Source organism: Myodes glareolus, chromosome 26 (genome assembly GCF_982192425.1).
Source record: "Myodes glareolus chromosome 26, mMyoGla1.1, whole genome shotgun sequence".
In the NCBI taxonomy this organism is placed as follows: domain Eukaryota; kingdom Metazoa; phylum Chordata; class Mammalia; order Rodentia; family Cricetidae; genus Myodes; species Myodes glareolus.
Window position 1 is genome coordinate 11,809,735 of NC_142051.1, and position 22,761 is coordinate 11,832,495.

General features: G+C 53.5%; 1 protein-coding gene across 1 annotated transcript in view; it reads right to left on the reverse strand.

Moving 5' to 3' along the window:
* The window catches only part of Lrp1 (LDL receptor related protein 1), an 80,901-nt gene extending 60,166 nt beyond the window's left edge, over window positions 1-20,735 (reverse strand). Inside the window, exons 1-6 of the mRNA XM_087902009.1 lie at window positions 20,207-20,735; window positions 11,812-11,934; window positions 9,271-9,408; window positions 7,264-7,383; window positions 5,042-5,170; window positions 4,663-4,926 (exon numbers count right to left, since the gene is read on the reverse strand). Of these exons, the coding sequence (XP_087758135.1) occupies window positions 4,663-4,926; window positions 5,042-5,170; window positions 7,264-7,383; window positions 9,271-9,408; window positions 11,812-11,934; window positions 20,207-20,276 (844 nt within the window). The 5' untranslated portion in view covers window positions 20,277-20,735. The remainder of the gene's footprint in view (window positions 1-4,662; window positions 4,927-5,041; window positions 5,171-7,263; window positions 7,384-9,270; window positions 9,409-11,811; window positions 11,935-20,206) is intronic.
* Window positions 20,736-22,761: the final 2,026 nt, after the last annotated feature.

The window sequence follows — 22,761 nt, forward strand, 5'->3', positions numbered from 1 at the left end:
TATTTGCCTTCCCTCCAGAAAAACCACTACTCCACTTCCTACCGTAATTGTTTTAAAACGCATCACCCAGTCCCACAGAAAAAAAAAAAAAAAAAAGGCAGAGAGAGGAGGGAGAGCAAAGCGAAGTCGGCCAGTTGGGCTTGGGGATTTCTTGGGGATTTCTTCACCAGACCCTGTTTCACATGGTACAATACCAAACAACTTCATCGAAACCAAACAACTTCATCGAACGCTGTTTCCTACCAGGACTTGTTTGCAGCTTCATCTGCCCCAAAGCCTCGTCCTTACTATAGTGGAGACATCCTCAGGAGCGAAATGGGAACAGACCAGAGTCCTTGAGCTGAGGAACTTAAACTGGGGAGGGTGGGGGTGGGGGCGCTAGACTGGACTAATCCTCCTACTCAGGGCCCTAAGAGGCAGAACAGGAAGGTCATTCCTGGGGTCTGGAAATATTAGACCTGTTGACTCCCTTGGAACTCAGTTTCAGAACTTTAGTCTTTCGTGTATCGTGTGTGTGTATATGTAGCTCACAGTTTTCCTAATTTACTATCTTACATATCATAGATTAAAGCATGGCCGTGGTGGTCTGTGACTATAATCCCAGCACTTGGAATGTCAGTGAAAGAGGATTATCATGAGTTTGAGCCAGCCTGAACTGCAGAGTGTAATGAATTAATTAGGATCTGGCGGTGGTGGTGCACACCTTTAACCCCAGCACTGGGGAGGCAGATCTCTGTGAGTGCAAGGCCAGCCTGGTCTACATATCAAATCCTAGGCCAGCCAGGGCTACACAACAAGACTTTGTTTCCAAAAACGTTTTAAGAAGGGGTCCTGGCAGTGCCCACTTGTAATCCCAGCACCAGAGAGGCAGAAACAGGAGGATCCCTGGGCTGGTCAGCAATCTAGCTGACTCCACAAGCTCCAGCTTCACTGAGACCTTACCTCAAGGCAAAGACAGAGAGCAGGGTTGGAGAGGTAGCTCAGTGGCTACTCTTCCAGAGGACCTGGGTTCAGTACCTTGCACAGACGGTGGTTCACAACCATCTTGGAAGTCAAGCTCCAAGGCCATTTTCTGGCCTCCTTGGGCACTAGGCATGCATAGACATGCATGCAGACAAACACTCATACATGTATTATAACAATTAAAAACAATAAGGTAGAGAGCTATGGAGGATGACCTCTAACACTGACTTCCGGCCTTCACATGCAGGTGCAGACACATGCATGCACAAGTACACACACGTACACGCACCAAAAAATTAATAATAAAATCAGAGTACAGAAACTTTCTAATATCAGATAATAACATAACTGTAAAGCTGACCTTTACAACTGGGAGGGGAGCTAGAGGTAGGAAGGCTCAGAAGTTCCAGGCCAGCCTTAGCTATGCAACAAGCTGGAAGTCAACCTGGGCTACACAAGATCCTGTCTTAAAAATACAAACCAAACCTGTCAACAGGGGCTGGTGAGATGGCTCAGTGGGTAAAACTACAAAGCTGGGCTACCTGAATTAGACCCTCAGGACCCAGGCTGTCATCTGACTTTCACGTGTCTACCATGGCTCACGTGTGCGCACGCACACACACACAAGAGTAAAATGTAAAAATAAAATTAAAACCTTTAACTACACTTTTTAAAAGCTTGTGCATGCTGAAATAAACCCAATTTCTCTAGGAAAAGTATGACTGAGCGCTCTTAACATCCCCTTATGGTTTCCTGAAGTAAGGATCTTGCTGTATTGAGATGAGGGATCAAGCGATTCCTTTCCGTGCTAGGGACGAGATGCAGGGCCTGACAGGAACTACACTTCTAGCTCTCATCCCTTCTTTTCTGGCATCACCAGAACGACAGGTCTCCCAGTTCACTAGGCAGAGGAGAAGGTGGATCTGGGCTGTGGCTAAGGTGGGAGAAGAGACGAGCGACCCCGACCTAGGCCAGTGTGACCACGGGGCTGGGGGATATGGACTCAGCAGCCTGGCCCATCTGAGGGGAGAGGTAGTAGGCCTTGGAGGGACCCGTAGAAGGCTCTCAGGATGCAGGGCAGACCGGTCCCCATACTTGGAGACCCATGTGAACAAGCTCTCTTACTGGCTTCCTTCCTTCTTTATATTCTATTTCTGTTCGCAGAGGTCTCTGAGGCAGGCTTCCCCATCTCCCCACAGCAGTAGGCTGTCCTTATTGGCTCCCCAGCTCTCAATCAAAAGACATACACTCCAACCTCCTGACCCCCCCCCCCCCCACAAAGGCTATCCTGCTTTAGGCATGCCTCCAGGGATCTCACAGAAGCCCCAGTAACAGGGAAGGATGGGAGGATTGTAGGGTGGACTGTAGGGAGTGTGGGGAGGACTGTAGGGAGTGTAGGGAGTGTGGGGAGGACTGTCAGGAGAGTGTAGGGAGGACTGTCAGGAGAGTGTAGGGAGGACTGTCAAGAGAGTGTAGGGAGGACCATAGGAAGTGTAGGGAGAATTGTAGAGACTGTAGGGAGTATGGGGAGGACTGTAAGGACTGTAGGGAGGACTTTAGGGAGTGTGGGGAGGACTGTAGGGAGGATTGTAGGGACTGTAGGGAGGATTGTAGGGAGAGCTACTATGGAAGACTGAGAAGGCACATGGTAAGGAACTTTCCTTCATCTTCCAGGGAGCTAACTGTACGACAACAGCCCCCTGCACAGGTGTTTCCCTGGGCCCCTGGAGTTCCCTGACCACAGGGCAGACCTCCTGAAGAAGGGGATGTACTAGGGGTGGGGGAGGGTGTTACAGAGACTCTTCCGACATCTTCAACTCAGGGCCCATAATTAGTTTGTGGGATGAGAGCAAACAACCATCCTCATGGTGACAGCCAGACATTCTGGCGTCAGGAGTGGGGGTGGGGATGAGGTAGGGAGGGACAGAAAAGCTGGGGCACACGGAGCCCGCTCATTCTCCCCTAGAGCATTTCCCCCAAGAACCTTGGTCTCTTCCAGGTTCCTGGACTCTGCCCCAGAGGCCCAGTAAAGTTTGGCAGCCTGGGGAGGCCAGGCAAATCTGTTTGCCAAGGGAGGGGTATCTACTCAAGGTTACTTCCTGCTTCTGTGGGGAGGAAGTCAGGAGGATGGACCAGGCCAGAACAGAAGTGGAGAAGGTTCCCAGAGGACTCCTACCCAGTGGACCACTGTCTGGCCCTCAGGCAAGACTGGAGAAAAGGCTGCCGTGTCTTTTGCCCAAGCAGTCTGTTGAATGGACAGTCAACAAGGACACCATCTGGGCAGTTGTCTCCAATCTCACCACATAGGGCTCCTTGAGCTGCTCACCCCTAGATGCCTGGCAGCTTTCAGCCCTGCACTCCAGAAGGACACACATCCAATCACAGGGGACCCTTGGACACTAAGAGCGCTGGGGAACCACAGCCAATGTCTGAGCAGTATTCTGAGGCCACAAACAGTAACGGCCTCTCTGTGTTCCACCATCCCCAAAAGGACCCTCTCACTCAGATCAAATCCTTCAGAACCTCCATGGGACCTTTGCTTTCTATGGGCGAACCTCACAGGCCCAGAGAGAGGCACTTCCGGATCTACTATAGGAGCTGAAGCTATAGCCTGCCACAGAACACATGCTTAGCGTTTGCCAGGGAGGCCCCTGGGCTCAGCACCGGCAGCAGCAAAAACAAAACAAAAGGAAAAACCATGAGGATCTAAAGTTCGCAACCCTGAGTTACAGACTTTATTTACCACTCAACTTTCACTTCAACTTATCAGACCTGGACAGACTAGCACCAACCCATTATGCAGTTTAGGGAACCAAACTTGAGGCCGTGAGTTCTGGTTTACTCGGGGTCAGAGATGCAATTACATCTGAGGGCTCGGGACAAATCAACCACAGGCCAGATCCTTCCCCTCAGTCCGATGTGGCTTTTAGGGGACTATGACTCTGCCAGCTCTCAACTCTGAAGTCGTTTTTATTTGTTTGTATAACAACATTGGAGTGGATCTACACCCAGCTAGGCATGAGCCCATCCCATGACACCCTTCTTCCCTGTGCGACAGCAAAGCTGCGTGGGCAGACAGCCTGCATGGGAATGGCCAGCATATCCTAAATGTCCAAGAGGCTCATGGCTCCTCCCTTATTCTCATTGACTGCCAAGGACCGGAAATAGGCTCAGGGACTTGGCACCTCCCCAGCAGTAGGAAGTCTCTTCTGGCCATACTCCTGAGGGTATGATAACCCAAAGAAAGCCAGCCTTGGGCCCCTCAGCTCTCTGCTATTTAACACCCCCTTTCCTGACCCTCCTCCAGATCCTTATCTTTTTTTCCCCCCACTAGTCCCAGCTCCTGCTATATGGGAAAGCCCCTCTGTAGTCTAACCCACACTCCGCTTTCAAGGACGGGACAGTCCCTTGGTCCCCAGAGAGTGGCCACTCATTGCCCTCTCAGCCTTCACTTCCCCACTGAGACCTCCCTTAGCCCTGGACCAGGAATGCAAAAGCCATCCAGAGACAGCCCAGAGTGTAACAGAAGGTACCATCGCTCTGGCCCTGCTATAAAGAGGCATCAAGCCCCTTGCCTTTGCTGGAGGCATCTTCACTGGGCTCCTGCCCCACGCGGGGCTCATTCTGTCTAATTTTCCCAAGTGGGTCCCTCTTGCCCATCTCCCCCGCTCTCCCCTGCCCACTGAACGGGTGACTCACGGTGCAGACTGAGGGAGATATTGATGGTATGCTCATCCACAAAGCCCTTCAGGCCAGGCATCCGGGCACACTTGAGCTGTGTCTGGGCAGCACTGTCCCCGACATGCACCCAGCATACAGTCTCATTGGCGTAACTGAAGTCCATGGCCGTGGTCTGGCGGGTGCTGGTGGGTGTGATGGTAGACACCTGGGCTCCGTTCAGGTACGTAGCTAGGATGTTCTGGGAGTTGGCGATCAGTAGCACGGGAGGCCGATCTACTGGCTCTGAAGACAGGACAGAGAAAGGTCAGTTGGGACGTCTTGACTGTTGAGGTCGCCATTCACTGGGGAGCTGCATTGCAGGTCCCTGGCTCTGAGGCCACGGGACAGCCCTACCCACCATTCTTGGCCTTGCATGAGCGGTTGTCCGGCTGCAGCAGGTAGCCTTCCACACAGCCACACGTGAAGGAGCCGTCTGTGTTGGTGCAAAGCTGGCTGCAGGTGCCATACACTGAACACTCATCAAAATCTGTGAGGGGAGAAAAGGACAAGAGAGTCATCGTCCAGTGTAGCAAAGGCGCTCTGAGACACCAGTTTGGTAGAATCGACGGCATCGGAATGTGCAAACCTCCTGGCCAGAAAGCAGTTTCGGGATTTACATTTACTCTGCTCCATCACGCTACTGTCATCTGTTCAATTAGAAAACATTTCTTGGGGGGGGGGGCTGGAGAAATAGCTCAGTGGTTAAGAGCACTGACTGCTCTTTCAGAGGACCCGGGTTCAATTCCCAGCACCCACATGGCAGCTCACAACTGTCTGAAAATCCAGTTCCAGGGGACCTGACACCTTCACACCAATGCACATAAAATAAAAGATAAATAAATCATAAAAAAAATTTAAAAAAAGAAAACATTTCTTGGAAAATCAGTGAGGCAGGCACAGCAGATACATCAGTGAATCTGACAACAGAACTGCGCTACCATCCTCACGAAACTGGTAGTAAAGGGAAGGCTGATGTTATAATAAAGGAAATACAAGGTAAAGCTTGGGCCAGAAGTGGTAAATTAGGGCTGTGGAAAAATAAGGGCAAAGGGGCTGTGGTAGGCGCCTAACATGTGCAAGGCCCTGGCATTACATTTAAAATAAAAGGCAAGGAGCTGCAGGGAAAGCCCAGTGGTTAAGAACAGTTACAGCTCTACCAGAGGACAAGGGTTCTGTTCCCAGTACCCACATGGTGACTCACAACCACCAGTAATGTCCGTGTCAGGGGTTCCTACGGACTCTTCTGACCTCTCTGGGCATCAAGTACGCATGTGGTATACAAACTTCTGACCTCTTTGGGCACCAAGTACGCACGTGATACACAACATATAAGCAAAACAGTCCATCTATAGAAAAACAAATAAATCTTTTTTAAAAAGACGGAGGTGCTGGAGAGGTGGCTCAGTTGTTAAGAGCACGCGCTGCTCTTGCAGAGAACCTGGAATCAGTAGTTCCTGGCACCTACTAGGAGGCTCACAATCATCCATAATGTTAGTTCCAGGGGGTCCAACATCCTCTCTGTGTTCCAGGGGCACCAGGTATACATGCGTCACACATAAATCTACTTAGGCGAACACTGATACACATTTAAGAAAAAAAAAAAGGAGAAAGGATAAAGCCAGGTTGCAGGGTACGATCTAGAGTGGTCAGGGTCAGCTACACCGAGGAGGTTGTGTTTGTGCAGCCGTGAGGCAGGCAGGTTTAAAACAGAAAAGTCTGCATTGTTTGCGACAGAGGAAAGACTGGGAACATCTTACTCATCAATAGGGAAATGGCCAAGTAAGCTGTGGTAAGAGCTACACGTCACAGTGGTTTTTTAGTGAATGAGGTAAATCTCTACAAACTACCACGGGGGGTAGGGGAAAAGTCCTAGAACGTACTAAGGAATGAGAAACACTGTAAGTGATACATACAATGTGGTGTTACTTATGGAAACACACACATAAGCAAGATTTGCAATTGGATTTTTGGTGAGTACATGCACACAACAGAGGGCTTGCAAAAGGGCAGAGCCCACGGTTGGGAGACTGTACCTCAGAGAGTGATCAGAAAGGAAGAGAATTCATTAAGGAGGCTTGTTCTATCTGTGATGTTTCAATCTTTTCTTCGTCTTTTTTTTGGCTTTTTAAAACAGGTTTTCTCCTTAGCCTTGGCTGTCCTGGAACTCACTCTGTAGACCAGGCTGGCCTCGAACTCACAGAGATCCCCCTGTCTCTGCCTCCCTAGTGCTGGGATAAAGGCATGTGCCACTACCGCCCAACTTTGGTCTTTTTGAGAAAGGTTTTCACCCTGTAGCCCAGGTTGGCCTGGAACTCATAGTAATCCACCTACCTCAGCTTTTCAAGTACTGGAATTACAGGTGTGAGCCATTCCATCTGGCTAATGTCTTAATTTTTTTTACAACAAAATTCATGTGCAACCTACAATTTTTCAAAGACTTTTTAGAGGCACACTGAAACCGATGCTCAGGGCTCACAGCCACACCACATCCAGACATCCTCCTGCCTCAACCTACCCGGCAGCTAGCCCCCCCCACATACACACGTGTGTGTGCGCGCGCGCGCGCTCACACTCACATACCTTTGCACGTCTTGCCGTCCGCCTGCAGTTGGAAGCTGCTGTTACAGAAGCAGGTGGGTCCACTCGGTGTGGGGACACAGTGGTGCTGGCAGCCCATTTGAGAGCAGTTGACTCGGAGCTCTGCACGAGGCAGGAGAGACACACTCAGGTCACCCCGAGACAGCAACCTTCCCCCATCTCCAGTCACTCTTCACAAACCACTTTGAAGTAAAGGCCACAGTGCCAGAGAGGGAGGACGCTTAGGAAGCAGGAGCAATATTTTGCTAAGCCCAGAAAGGTCCAACGCGGCAAGCACAAGGTCACACAGCCAACCGTTGCCTGACACCCGTCTCTCCCCTGCTCTGTCACTCTGGACCATCCGTGCCCCCTAAGACGGCATCTGGTATTTTCATAATAGGGTTAACAAGAAGAGGCAGTGAGTCTTGTTCCTTTCATGTGCCTTGTGTTTGCACCTGAAGGGGGCAAATTATGTCAGTTCCAGCTGAGGGTGAAGAAGGGGTGGGCAATGCAACTGCTTCTGCCCTCTGAACTACGGGTGCTGTTCTAAGTCAGGAGGGAGATCCAGAGTCCAGACGGAGGAAGAAGAGGAAGAAGAAGTGAGTTCCTCCTTCTGCCATGACCCACTTCTACAGGGGAGACAGAGGGGGTAAGGCAGGGGTGGGGAGAGGTAGGACAATTGTGCCCCCCCCCAGCGACCCAATTAAGGGCTCGCTTGGGGCCAGGCGACTAGCCCACAAAGACCCCTTTGTCCAAGCGCTTCACACCCCCACCTAGGAGGGAGCTGCGGAGAGGCTAAGGTGTTTCAAGCACTAAGCCTGCCAGGAATGGGGGGGGGGGGTCAGTTATTCTTTCTGCCTCCCTCTGATCAGGGAGTCCGAATGCACCGCCTGTCTTTCTAGACTTTCGCCAAGTGGGTAAACGCTGCCTGCTGTGGGAAATCTGGAAAGGCAGCCTTCTGGGTGGGTGGGCTTCTCTAATATCTGGGGAGGGTCCAAGCCAAATCTTTTGTTTATTTGTTTCTGCAACTAAAAAGGTATTTGAAAAGGAAGCATACCCGACCATACAACGCTGATCAAAACCGACCACGGGGCTGAAGTTAGCCCTCAACTTACTTTCTGTATCTCATTCCAAGAGCTCCACATGAAATCAGCCAAAAGAAAGGAGAAAAAAAAAATCTCCCACAAACCCCCTTGCTCCACAGTCCCTGCCCGAGTGAAAGGATCCAGATGTGTCTCCTCCCACAAACAGATGTTTTCTGACATGTGTATGACATATGACACTGGCCCCGCCTCCACAATCACCCCCCTCAAGGCCTGTCAAAGGTTTTGCTTGCTCCAGGCCCAGGACCCAGGGCAGAAGAGAAGCGAGTATTTCTCTCAACAGCCAGGCCTGAAGGTTTGTCACTTTCCACATCATGGATTCTGCTAAAACCGCTACCACAGCCAAGAAGTGTGACTTGTCACTAATGTCCCCTCTTCAGTCTGAATGGCTCTGAGAATGTATGGAAGAGAAGGAGCGGCTCTTGGATCCCTTCAAGATTTGCAGTTTGTGAGGGATACCTTCTAGGACTCTGGTAGGGTCAGTGAACCAAACTCGAGGTCCCTACCTAACCCTAGCTCTGATGACAACGGTTCGGCTCCTCCGTTCACACCCAGGAGTCACATAAGAAAGCATCTGAAGAAGGCAGCCCACTATTAAAAAACAGTATAAAATGCTGACTTCTCATTTAATAGTTGAGAACGGGCTTGAAGAGAGGCGACTTGTCCGAGCACACACAGCCAGAGGAAAAGTGCTCAGTCTGGCCCACAGCTGAAGCCTATAGGGCTGTTTGATCAAGCTCCAAGCCCAAGGGGCCCAGTAATTTCATTGACAAGTCTGGGCATGGGAACAGGACAAGATCTCATACCCACCAAAGCACAAGGATGGTCCTTGGATGGTAACACCCCACCAGATGTTGCATCAAGAGATCACGTACCTACCGCACAGGAGAGCGTGTGGTGCCCTTACCTCGGCAGTGAGCACCCTCGTCTGAACCGTCCATACAGTCTTGGACGCCATTGCAGAGACGAGACATGGGAACACACAGCTCAGTCCCCAGACAGTTGTGTTCATTTGGTTGACATCTCTGGGCTTTACTTTGGGGACCTGGGAGCAAACAGATGTGATGGCGTGACCAAGCCGCCTGAGGTAGACATTTAGTCGTCTCTGTACTGTGTGGGTAGGCGAGGGATAAATCAAGGTAAGACGTCGTGGGGACTAGATGGAGCCTTCTGCCCCCAGCCGCAGCACTCACGACGCAGCTACACACTGACAACCACGTGAAAGGAAAGCTAGGATCCGCCCTAAATGCTCCATACTTACGGCCCCTACAGCCTCAATAGCCTATAAATCAGGAGCAGGCAGGAGGCGGAGAGAAAGGTCTAGGTGAGCTCAGGGAAACACAGTCCCTGGAGACAGACAAACCACCTTCCTGTGGTTCCCAGAGTACAGAGCTGGGTGTCGAGGGAAGCACCAAGTCCAGAAGTGAGCCAGTGCATAGACACAGCACCGGCCATATGCAGCTCTCAAACAATGAAGGGTGCCAAGTTAAAACTACATATGAAGCTAGGGGCGTGGTGGTGCACACATTTCATCCCAGCACTCGGGAGGCAGAGGAAGGTGGATCTCTGTGAGTTTGAGGCCAGCCTGGTCTACAGAGTGAGTTCCAGGACAGCCAGGGCCATACAGAAAAACTCTGTCTCAAAAAGCAGCAACAAAAATCCAAAATCGACATATGAAATATATACTAGTTTTTTATATCAAATATCAAAAGAAGGCAAAAAGATCTCTAATAATTTCATACAGGTAAAATTAATATATTGAAATAATATTTTGGATGCATTTGATAAAAATATTCAAGTTAATTTTAGCTACCTCCTTTTTTAGGAAATTTCAGAATTGTGTACATGACTTAGATTATATTTCTTTTAAGCAATATTATTCGAGACTTCCAGCCTAGAGCAAAGGCCTAATAATGGGAGGCTCTAGAGAGGTCAAAAGGTGTGATCTACTGATAACATCCTTCTTCATTTCCATTGTTGCCAGGCAGAGGGATGAGAGGACACCAAGGGCCCCAACAGGCAGGGTACGAAAGGGTGTGTCTGTGCTGGTGTTGACCCCGCCTGTGCAGGGAGGGGTTCGTGTGAGGCGTGGAGTGACAGAGGTTCTGGGCAAGGAGGTTTCTATACCATCTTTTTTGTGGCCTATCTGAGGCTGTGTTCTACCACATGTGTTTGGGCATTTGTCTGAGTGCTTCTTTTTGTTTGGTTTTGTTTTTCAAAACTGGGTTTCTCTGTGTAACAGTCCTGGCTGTCCTGGAACTCACTCTGTAGACCAGGCTGGTCCTGAACTCACTGAGATCCGCCTGCCTCTGCATCCCGAGTGCGGCGATTACAGGCGTGTGCCACCACCGCCTGGCCCGTTTGAGTGTTTCTGCAGCCACCTTTGGGAGCACATGGGCTATACAAACGACCGGAGCCTTTGTCTGGTGGGGGTTTGTACCAGGTGGAGTTATGTGTGTCTGTTAGGGTCCAGGGGAACGCGTGTGTGTGAACACGTGTGGGGATTCAATAAAATAGGGTTTGCACCAAACTGAAGGAAGAATGAACAGAGAAAGCCCCATGTGGCTTTCTCTCCTTCCAACACACAGGCACAGGGTTAGAAACACAGAGGGGGAAGTGGTGGAGACAAGAGGAGGCTCCAGGCCTAATACCGGGTGATTACTCCTCCAGGGTAGGCTCAGGGGTGAAGAACAGGGGGCTTTCTTTCCACTCTGAACACTACCCTTGAGAACCATGCTGGAGGTATCAGAAGGGACACGGGGATGGGAACAGAGCTGGATGAAACCCTGGGGAAACGTTAGGACTGGCTATGCAGGGGAGAAACTGAAGGTAGAGACCCCAGGACTCCGGGGTCCCGCAGCAAGTCCTCCACCCAATTCAGCCCCCTCCTGGCCGATGGGAGGGTGAAGGCCGGGTGGGGACCTTTCTCCCAGTTTAAACAGCTGCCTCTGATTACACCACTTATTGGGGGCAGGGGAAGGCGGGGTGTCGGAAAGGGCACAGGGGTGGGGCTTCTGGTACAGGGACTAAGCAAGAGCAGTGGCCTTTGGCCTGGGAGCCTAAGGGTGGAAGAGTACCTGGCAGAACCTGAAGGCCACTTATCGAGTGCCAGAGAAGCTTCAAATCAGGGAAGAAAATTCCAGGGGAAAGAACCGAGTGGTTATCTCCTTGTGGCAAAGGTGCAGCCCAGAGGATACTGCCCCCAACAGCCTTGGGGATGCAGAAGCCAAAGGAGAAATCCAAGGTGCCATGGCTACTCACATCACGCTGGGTACTTTGAAGAAGCAGGCGAGAACCCTGTGTCACGGGCAGCTGTGTCACGGGCATGTACAACCACAGAGCAAGGTCCATGCCAGGCTAGAGGTGGGCTGCTCGTATCCCAAACACCCCACAAAAGGAAAGAGAATAGCCCAGGGTTCAGAGCGAGGGACCCAGAAAGGGTACTTACAGATCTCAGGGGCCTCATCAGAGCCGTCTGGACAGTCCCTTTCCCCATCACATCGCCAGCCCTTCGAGATGCAGGTGATTTGGTCTCTGCAGGCAAACTGCTTAGGGCTGCACGTTTTAGGGGCTAAAGGCAAGGAAAGAAAGGGGAAATGTAACTCTTGGACCCTGGGGGTTCCTAGGGCTCTTCCTTCCCCGGTATCAATCCTCCGTACTGTGCACCTGCAGCAAAGGTGCAGACTCCAAGAGGGTCCAAGACTCTTGCAGACTCCAAGACTCCAAGAGGGTCTTATTGCCCCTTTCCAAGTTTTCTAGGTTTTCTGTCGAGCGTGCCCCTCCACCGCAGGGCTTTGGGGCTCTACTTTTCTCATCAGACACCAGGCCCCCTGACCTTGCTAACAGTGACAACAGGGAGGGCAGAGGCCTCTGCTGTTTCTTCACGGTCCTCTTGTTCCCACAGACGGCCTTTCCTAGCCGTTCCGCGTCTCTGACCTCACTGGCCTCTTGGCCTATCACCTCAGCTCCAACTCCTTACTACTGGACTCCACACAAGAACCGTGGAGGTGCCCTTGGCACACGGTCTGGCTGGGAGATGTTACCTGCAGAGGACGGCCGGGCGGGGCCGGACAAGGAGGACGGGAGAGGGTAGAAGGTTCACCCTCCACCACAAGACTCAGCTTCCCTGGTTGATCGGATCACAAAGCAGGGGATAAAAGGATCTAAGATTACGCCCCAGCAGAGGCAGGGTGTTGTCTGGCTTGCTCTAACAGGGACTAACTCTGATGTCCTTCACCTGTGGAATGGCTCCATCCATGGGAACCACCTGGCATTAATTCCTCTCATCCCATCCTTTACCCTACGTCAGCGACGGCTGCCAGTGCTATGTGCAGAGCTGGGGGCAATGATCAATCGGCTCTTTCCATCTGCCATCATTTAGTCTTCCTCCCAGGATGACAAGCAGAGCGCTGCTAACCCAGAGCTTCTGGGCCAGACCTGCCCAGAGTCACACATGTGGCAAGTGACCAAACCAGGACTCAGCTCAGCCGACGTTAGGTTCGCTCTCTCTCTCTCTCTCTCTTTTAAGTTTTATTTACTGTGGATGGGTGTTTCGCCTGCATGTGTGTCTGTACACCACATGTTTGCCTGGTGCCTGAGGAGGGCAGAAGAGGGCACTGGATCCCCTGGAAGAGGACTTACAGATGGGTGTGGGCTGCTTTTGGGTGGTGGGAATCAAACTCAGGCCCTCCTGTGCTCTTAACCACTGAGTCGTCTCTCTAGCCCCATGACTCTAGGCTCTTAGCGAGTGCAGCGCTCCGTCACCTGTGGCCGCTGTCACAGGTGTCAGCACCCACACCAGGGCAGGGGTCCCACCTCCCAGTTTTTCATCCCCTTTTCTTCCTCCTGGGTCAAGGCCCTGAACCAGGCACCAAGATGGGTGCAAAGGTCATGAACCCCTCAGGAGTCACAGTTCCTGGGGAGGTGGTACAGCGCTAACTCAAATGCAGGGCCGAGAATAAGAAAAGTGTGTCAGGGCTCTGAAGGAGAGAGTCCAGTGACCTCACTGGAATGTCCTGTCTCCCTCATCCTCATCTCTGGCAGAGAGGACTATACCAGGTCCCTGTCTCCCTCATCCCCATCTCCAGCAGAGAGGACTATACCCAGGTCCCTGTCTCCCTCATCCCCATCTCCAGCAGAGAGGACTATACCCAGATCCCTGTCTCCCTCATCCCCATCTCTGGCAGAGAGGACTATAACCAGATCCCTGTCTCCCTCATCCCCATCTCCAGCAGAGAGGACTATACCCAGGTCCCTGTCTCCCTCATCCCCATCTCTGGCAGAGAGGACTATACCCAGGTCCCTGTCTCCCTCATCCCCATCTCTGGCAGAGAGGACTATACCCAGGTCCCTGTCTCCCTCATCCCCATCTCTGGCAGAGAGGACTATACCCAGGTCCCTGTCTCCCTCATCCCCATCTCTGGCAGAGAGGACTATACCCAGGTCCCTGTCTCCCTCATCCCCATCTCCGGCAGAGAGGACTATACCCAGGTCCCTGTCTCCCTCATCCCCATCTCCAGCAGAGAGGACTATACCCAGTCCTCTGTCTCCCTCATCCCTATCTCCGGCAGGGAGGACTATACCCAGGCCTCTGTCTCCCTCATCCCCAACTCCGGCACAGATGACTATACCTAGGCCTCTGTCTCCCTCATCCCCATCTCTGGCAGAGAGGACTGTACCCAGGCCCCTGGCCAGAACCAGAGCTGATTCAGGAAACACATCAAGGATGGCCTGGCCAGGCCCCCTTGGAGTCCCCCTCCCTCCCTCCTACCCTGATCCGGGAATAAAGGCCCCTTGAGGAGGTGGATAATGCTGAGTTCATTGCCCCACTGGGCCAGCTGTGAGGTCTTCCCGGGGGAAACAGCCCGCCAACCTAGTTAGCATGCTGAAGACCGTCACTTCCCCTGGCCAGCCAGGCCGCAGGGAGGGGGGGGGTGCTGCAGTGAGACTCAGAGGCAGATGGGATGTTTGGAACTCAGAAATGGACCACTGAGACACCAAACCGAGAACACTTCTTCCCTTCCCCACCTGGGGCCGAGCCCATGCCCCAGCTTTCCCCAGGGCAGAACTCACAGCCAGGGTCTGAGGTCACTGGCTGGTCACTCTAACCTCCTCGGTCTTCCACGTCCCAGCCACGGATCCCCTCCTTTGGCCCTCACATGGTTCCCCCACTGTCCCCCACCCCCATTTTTGGCCTGAATTCGACAGAGGAAACAGCAGCTGGCAAACTCCAAAGGCTGAAATGAGAGAGATTCACAAACCAGATGTGCTGGTGGAGGGAGGGCAGTGGGGGATGGGCTCCCCTCCCTCCCTGAAAGGAAGAGGAGGACTCAGACCCAGTCCTGCTCAGGCTCAGGGGCAGAGGGTGGACAGAGCAGGCAGGGAGGGGGGAGGGGGGTGCATGTCTCTCAAGAGAGCCAGGAGAGCAGAATCGGAGGGGGATAAGTGGAAGAACTTCCTGTCAGCCATGGTGGAGAAAGCCCTAGGAATTTTGAGTGAGAAGGCTGAAGCCTGTCTTTGATTTCCTTTCGGTGGGGGGGGGGAGAAGAAGGAAAACACATAACCTACTTTGGGGCAGTCTCCACAGCCAAGTGAAGCCTCCTCCAAGCTGGAAGGGAGCTGGGATGGGGGTGGGGGAAGAAATGTATAATCTCCTTAAAGGCCAAACCAGCCTAGATGCCCTCAGCAGGATTGTCTGCCTCTGAACCCAACATTCAAAAAAACCATCCTTAGAGCCTTCAGATGGGGGGCAAGATTAGCATAGCTAGGAAGCCTCGCTGCCTGCTCCAGCCCCGTGACCACTGAGTACCACACACAGCTCTGAAGCTCTGGGGTCCTGCTGTCAAGCGGTGCTTGTGAGTGCAGTCCCATCTTACAGACAACACGGAGGAGGAAGAGGAAGAAACATGGCTCCCTTGGCAGCGGGAGGGGAACAGGGACTGCACAGACTGGGTAGCCTCTGGGGAGGAGGGCATGGAGGAGAGGGGCAAGAATGGGACAGAAGAGGGAGGAGGGAGAGCAAGCTGCAGAAGGAGCACGGGGACACAGGGGCCGTCTGTTCTCAGCTTTGCCCGGAGATGTGACCGCCATGCTAACTTGGTCAACACCCTGCCCCTCCCCAACCAGGCGCCCAGCCCAGCCATGGCCCCCAGGGCCACCAAGCTGGAGCCAGGGCAGGAGGTGTGGGGTTGGGTGTGTATCCAGACACAACACAGACCCCACTGCCCGGGCTCAAGCCTTGGCTATCATCCTCTGTTCCACTCTGGGACCTTCGGGTAGGGTGGAGACAGAAGGTCAGTATTTCTGGCTAGGAAAGAGGGAGAGAAGAAAGCCCTGGACAGAGACTTCTCCCAAGTATAGGGACCTGTCCTTCAACCACCCCTGGGAACCTGAAACATTCTTCCCGAAGGACAAGGGGAGGGAAGGCCGGAACAGCAAGAAAGTGACCCTGGGGCCTTTTGCAGAGTGACACAGCAGAGACAGGGCTAGGCGCCCTCAGATAGGTCTGGGGACATTCTCTAAGGGAAACCACATGGCTAACCTAAGGGAACAAGAGGAGCGAGACGGGCTGGGGCAGACTCCGGGAATCTGAGCTTTCAAACATTTGGAAGCAGGGCAGCAAAGGCCTCAGGCCCAAAAGAGAGCTTTTCCCCAAATTTTATGTATTTTGGGTGTTACCAGCGGCTCCTTCCCGCAGCTCAGTGAGGTTCAGACACATTTTTGTCATTCCTGAGTCTGGAACTCTGCTTTGCGGCCTGAGACAGATGGACAGACAGGGTGGCTTGGACCGCTGGGGGCCGCCAGGGGAAGAGAAGGGTCTCCTCTTCCGTCCTGAGTCAATATTGACTCAGGACATTAGCCTGACCCACGACCCTGTCTTCTTCTTTCCCCACAAATAAAATCCAGATCCCCTCGAATGCCAGCGGAGGTCAACACATCTCTCCCAAGGCTGAGCCCATTATTAGCCCTCCCCCGTGCCCCACATGGCCTGCTCTCAGCAGCGGGGAAAGCTCTGAGCTCCTGACCTCCTTCAGTTCTCAAACTCTTGTTGAGAGGAAGCTCTACCAGAAGTCTCACCTCCAATTCCCCCTTTTAGTGAACGCGTGCACACACACACACACACACACACACACACACCAAAAAAAAAAAAATCAAGTTTTTGTTTGTTTGCTTGTTACAGAAATATTTGCCCTAATGCCAGTTTCCAAGATCAGTGAAAGGGGGTTAGAAGGGAGGAATTGGGGGGAAGTTGAAGGAGACAGTTTGGGTCCAAGAAGGGAAGAATAAGCAAATGTAAGGCGAAGGAAGAGAAGCCACTAGCGGTCAAGACCTAGGGGACCGGCAGAGACAAAAGACAGTAAGACAGTGACCGAGCACAGGCAGTCGGGGGCTGGGGAGACTGCAAGGGATGGCAAATAAAAGTTAAGAACCAAGAGCCCTGGAGACACAGAGCTTCTGGAAGACCCATAAGAAGATGGACAGACGGCAAAGCAGGCAGCCAGAAAAGACGGGAAGGGGGCTCAATGCAGAGGTTGTCCAGAGGGTGACACAGTTGTCCTGAGGTGAACCCAGAGAATGACCTGAGACACGGCGCAGCACGTATTCAGACTCCGGGAGACAGAGTACCAACACAACTTCTGACCTAAGGGAGTCCAGATTAGACTCTGCTGCTTCTCAGAGCAGGGGCGGGAAAGCCGGGGAGTCAGGCCAGGGGGGCTGTCATCTCACAGAAGCGTGATGGACAATCTCCGATGGACAATCTCCTCTCCCCTACCCCTCACCTCCTTCTGGGAGGCTCTACACTGTGCCATGAGGCCATAGCACGGGAAACACTCCAGAGCCAACTGCTTCCTTCTCCAAACAATGCAGGATCCTGCTAACCAGGCTGAAATCTGGGACAGAACACAGGGGGGGCGGGACCAGGTTCTCTGGCCCAAGTCACCACCAGCTCAGGGACCCCTGCCTAGTCCCACTCAGCAGTCCCAGATTCCCCAAGGACAAGCAAGCGCCCCCTACTCAGATCTAGATCACAGGCAGAGAAAGGAAGCCAAGGGGTGGGGAAGACCCCAGAAGAGAATCCAGCGTGTGTGTGAATAAACTCTTGAGGTTCACATGCGCAGGGTCAAGACAGGAAAGAGTGTAGCTGGAGTGAGGAAGGGCTTTGCAAAGGTAAGCAGTGGCTGGTTGAGGTGAGTTTGTTGGTGCCGGGGACAGAACTCAGGGCCTCAGGCACACTAAGTTTGCTCTGCCACCCACCCTGAGCTGCGCCCAACCTCAGGAAGGCGTTGCGAGAGGGTGTGGGTTTGGAAAGGATCTGAGTTAGGCTGGGCCCTGGGTGACATGGCTGGAAGGCCCAGAGAAGGGGAGAGATAGAGAATAATAAAGCAAACAAAAACAAACATACAAAAGCACCGAGAAGAAGACTGGAAGAAAAAGTCTTGTGAAGCTGCTCCCAAATAATGGCCCGGCCCGTATAAATCTGCTGCCCGTGTCTGCCTTCGAAAGACGAAGCCATGGAAGGATGCTTAGGATTTGGGTCTGAGCAGGGGGATGCGGACTGGAACCTTCTCTCGGGAAGCCAGGGGGCTAGCACGTCAACCTCATAACTCACTTCAACTGTCCACCTTCCCTAGCAACTAATAACACCATGCCACCGGCTCAAGTGGGAGAGGAGAGAGCTGGGGAGAGGAGACTTCCCTGAGCTGCCTGCCTGGGGCGCTCCCTCCACCATGAACTGCCCCTTCTCCTCAGCAGGGCTCTCAGTGATCCTTCTCTCAGGCACCTTCTTCAACCTCCTTGGCTGTACGGGTATTCACTAGGAGGGGCTGAACCCTCTCACCCCACAATGCAGAGGACTCCAGTGTGAGTTTCAGACAGAATCAAGAATGGGAGAAGGCCCCTAGAGCTAATCCCAAGAAGCAGGAAGGGCAATTATACCATCAGGTAAGTCGAGGCAGGAGGCCCCTTCTCCAGAAAGACAAGAAGGGCACTCAGAGTCTAAAGCGCCAACTCTTACAGGTTCTCCCTTCCCCCCAGGGGAGGGATATGGATGTGCTTGGAGGTGATCCCTCCCTGGGGGACTGTATTTCTCGACAGGGATGGAAACAGCATCCTGTGTACTAGGGCAAATATTTGACTGCTGACCTTTACCCTTACCCTGTGGGGCCATGAGGAGAGTGGCTGTGAACTAGAGTTTTAGAGGTGACAGTTAAGGAGACATGTCAGACACCCTCATTCAGTCGGCCATCAATCCACTTAGTGCAGCATTTAGGCTCCCTGGAGTGATCCTTTGCTCTTACCTGACTCCACCCACCTCCCATCACAGAGCTCTTTGCCTCAGTTTCCCCTCTCCCGGCACAGGGCTGAGACCCAGAAGAAAGCGCAAGATGACATGGGATGTGAAGGGCAGAGGGTGGCTGCACAGGCTTGTCTGAAGGATTCAGGGAAGATCAGAGGCAGAAGCCTAGGGGTGGCAGCCAGATGGGACGGTCCCCACCGTGACATGAGGGCCACCGAGTAAACTGTTTTTCTGGGCACAGCTGCTTCCTGACCCTCTTGCCCTCCTCTCCCGATTGAAACAAGTTAGAGAAGGGGAGGAGAATACATAATCTGATTTCAGAGAAAAACTTTCCCAATCCCAGCTGGCAGCAAGATCTAGAAGACAGAGGAGGGGTGTCTGATGCTTTTAGGCTGTTGTCCCCAGTGGGAGGGCAAACCTGACAGGAAGTAACGAATCTCACCCCTTCTCAAGTTAGGGGCCCAGCCCAATTCAACCCCATGACCCCTCAGTTGAAAGCTTGGGCAAGTCTTGAACTGGTGACTCACAGCAAGAGGGAAAACAGCTGACAGAGGAATGGAGAGGGGTACACAGTCTCCCCAAAAGAACACAGTGGTCCAAGCCTAACTACTATATAAAGTGTAAGAGGTGAGGGAGGGCTGGGCTTAAACGCATTGACTAAATGAGCGGGAATTGGGGTGCGGGAGCATAGTCATAACCCCCCATCCGACTCTCCTTCCAATCCAAACTGCGATCAAGCCAGAAATCGGCTTCCTCTGAACCCTCTCCCCAGCATTCCAGACCATTCTCCAGTCTCTTCCACAATGATGACATCTGATTTTTTTTTTTTTTCTCATCTCAAAGCTCCCAGGAATTAAGCGAAATTCAGTCAAGAGCATCACCAGGCCCCTCCGCGCCTCAACACCGCTATTGACAGAGGCCATCAGAGGGGAGCGCTCACTTCGGAACCAAGGCAGACAGCCCAGGATTTTGGACCGAGGCCTCTATGCCTGGGATGCAGGGCTCATTCCACACCCAAACAGGGGGCCCTCCCTATCCCCACCCACGGCTTTCTCGGCCTGCCTGCCCTCTGGCCAGCAGGGCACCCCTAGCCAGCTTTGCCTTCCAGCCTTCAGAGTCCACTGCAAAAGGCCCTCCGCCCCCTTTTGCAGCGGTACACAGCAAATCCGGATTCCTTCACAATTCAGATGGGGGGGGGGGGGTGGGAGGGTGGAGGATGTAGGGGAGGCATAGGCCCTCCCCGACCAGAAATAGGAAGAGAAGGTCTCTCAATCCCAGAATCAGAAAAAGGGGGAGCCCTCCTTCCCTAGCCAGGCCTCTGGTCTTTGTCTGAGCTGGGGGGCCCTGGAAGCATCATTTGTCCCAGGCTCCCATCCCCCAAATCAGACCCCATCCCCGCCCCCAGTCAGGCCGCTGCTGTGTCAGCTGGACTGGGATAACAAAAGGCACCCCCTCCCGCGTCTCCCTTCCCCATCCAGACGCAGGAGTGGGGGCTGGGAAGGGGGAGCCCCCAGGGTTCCAAGGGGGCCCGCGGAATCTCACTCACCATCGATAGTGGCCCCGGCGACCATAGCAGAAAGCAGGGGCAGCAGCAGCAGCAACGGCGGGGTCAGCATGGTGTGGGCCGATGCAAGCAGCAGCCCCCACCCTCTGGTCCTCTTACTTCTCGTCCTCGCCCCCCCCAATTGGGGGGTCCCCCTTTATCTTCCTCTCCCCGACTCTTCTATTCTTATCCTTTCCTTAAGCAAAGCGAACCAGGGGCGTAGGTGAAAAGGTACAGTTCCGAGCCCCTTGGGAAGGGCCTGCTGACGCGGGTGCGCCCCCTGCCCCCAAATTCGAACCCTTCACCCCTGCTTTACTCCTCGCTCCTTTTCCCCCTCCCGGGACGAAGCTCACAGCCCCATCTCGGAGCCGCCTCCGGCTGCAAAAATGCACAATTGGGAGGAGGCGGGGTGGGGGGTGGGGGGCGTGGACCCGATGGGGGTGCCTTTGGTAGGGGCCTGATGGAGCACTGAGGGCTCCCCCGTTTCCGCCTCCTCAGTGCACTGGCCTGGAGCTCGCACCGCTGTTCCCCCGGACTGAAGTGCCGCGGGGGGGGGGGGGTGCTGAGAGGGGAGAGGGAGGGGACAGGGAGAGGAGGGAAGGAGGGAAGGGGCGGGGAAAGAAAAAAGAGGGGGGGGAGAGCTACGCGGCAATCCTGAGAATGCGCATGCGCTGATTTGGCGCGCTGCCCTGGGGAGGGGGAGTCGGAGGCGCGACAAGCTTTGGAGTTCTGGGAAGCGGTCCGGGAGTGGGAGTCCCCGAGGCGCCCAGTTCTCTGACTGCAGTCTAGCCCCGGGCGCTCCCGGGAGCCGGAGGAGCCGAGGGTGGGATGGGTGAGGGTCGAGGAGAGCGGAGCTCTAGCGCCTCTTTGAAGCTCAATGTCACCCCCAGGATTTCAGATCCCCCTCTGTGGGGTCCCGAGCCGACGTCTGGGCGGAGGCCTGATTTCCCTGGGGAACCCAGTGCCTCCCCAGCCTAGGGTGGGGGCAGGGGTGGCTAGTCCGCGGGGAAGGTGAGGCGAAGGCTGAGCTTTGATTTGGAGACTTTGTAAGAACCGGCCAGGGATTGGGGCCTGCGGCCTGAGGGGCGGGGTGAAGGAGTGGCCACGTGGGCCCGCCCCCACCTCGCTTCGGGGCTCAGAGTAAACAGGGACACCCGCGGGGACACGCTGGAGCTTGTCGGCCCGCTTAGGGCTCAGGGATGGAGCCCACCTTAGTACCCGCCCAGCCCTGCTCGCCTGGCACGGGGAGCGGGAGAGGCCGGCTCTGGTTTGGAGGGAGGTGACTCACCAGCGGGTGGGGCTGGGGAGGGGCCACCCCCTTTCACCCTGAGAGGTCGGGCTCAGTCTTTTTTTGTTTATTTGTTTTGTTTTTGATACCTTCTGACCGGCCTCCCACCAAGTCAGGGTTTTAGATGCCAAGCTACAGGGAGTTGGAACGAGGGATAGTTGAGCTCCGCTTCCAGACACCTATTCCAGGGGGTTTTCTGCTGAGTGCCGGACCTTTGTCCCCGGGCTCGGCCGGTTCGAGAGTGATTCTTCGTAGTCCAGAAAGCTTCGGGCGGTAACTAGGGCCAGCAAACGTGCTTCCGGCCACTGCCCTCTTCTGGGCAACGATTGAAGGCTGTAACCCTTAGAGTCTGACTTTCTACGTACCTGCAGGGAAAGTTCTGGGAAGCTCAGCGGGGGACATCCTCTGCTATGGATGAGCTTAAAGGCTAGGGACCAGTGTGCCAACTCCATCTCCTTTTAAGTTCTCCTCAGGGAGGGTCCTCCACTCCCAGCATGTCACTGGCAGAAAAGAGTAACAGAAGACGAACTAGTCCATTAATGACAGTGAGCCTTTCGCCACAATGAGAGCGTTAGCTTCGCCCTGACAGACTTTGCCCAGGCCCATGGGCTACCTGTCTTTATAGTCTCCCAGGCTGGAGACCTCAAGGCCAATTCCACAGGCTCCATCTTTCCTCCGTCCAGTCTTGATGGCCTGTGCTCAAATCAAGGCCCGTTCTTTCTTCCTGTTGAAATAGACCACAGATTTCCTTCATTTCCACCAGCAGAGGTTTCTCCCAGCGGGGGTGGTGTGTTATTCTTCCTTTTCTCCAGCTTCCATGGCCTAAACAGTGCCAGGCCCAGGCAGGGGAGTCACCAAATAGTTTCAGTGGACACTTACAGGCTTCCTGCTAGGTATCCACCCAATATTATGGCCCAAATGGAATCTGGTTGAAACAGACCTCAGGCAATACTGACAGAAAAAAGATACCAGGAGCTACTGTGGTAGCCTGAAGGCTGAGGGACTGTCACTTCCTTGTCTCACACAGGTGGCTCTTCCCAAAGCCTTTCTTACCTTGTGTTACTTTGTGTCTCTTTCATGAACCTCACTGGGTACCTGGATCTCCCCTGCACCACTCACTAAATCTGCCTTTGCCTCAGTGTCTTCCCTTTCTAGCTACCTTTTAGAACAAGCACAGCACGCACCAAAAAAAAAGAAAGAAAGAAAGAAAGAAAGAAAGAAAGAAAGAAAGAAAGAAAAGAAAAGAAAAGAAAAGAAAAGAAAAGAAAAG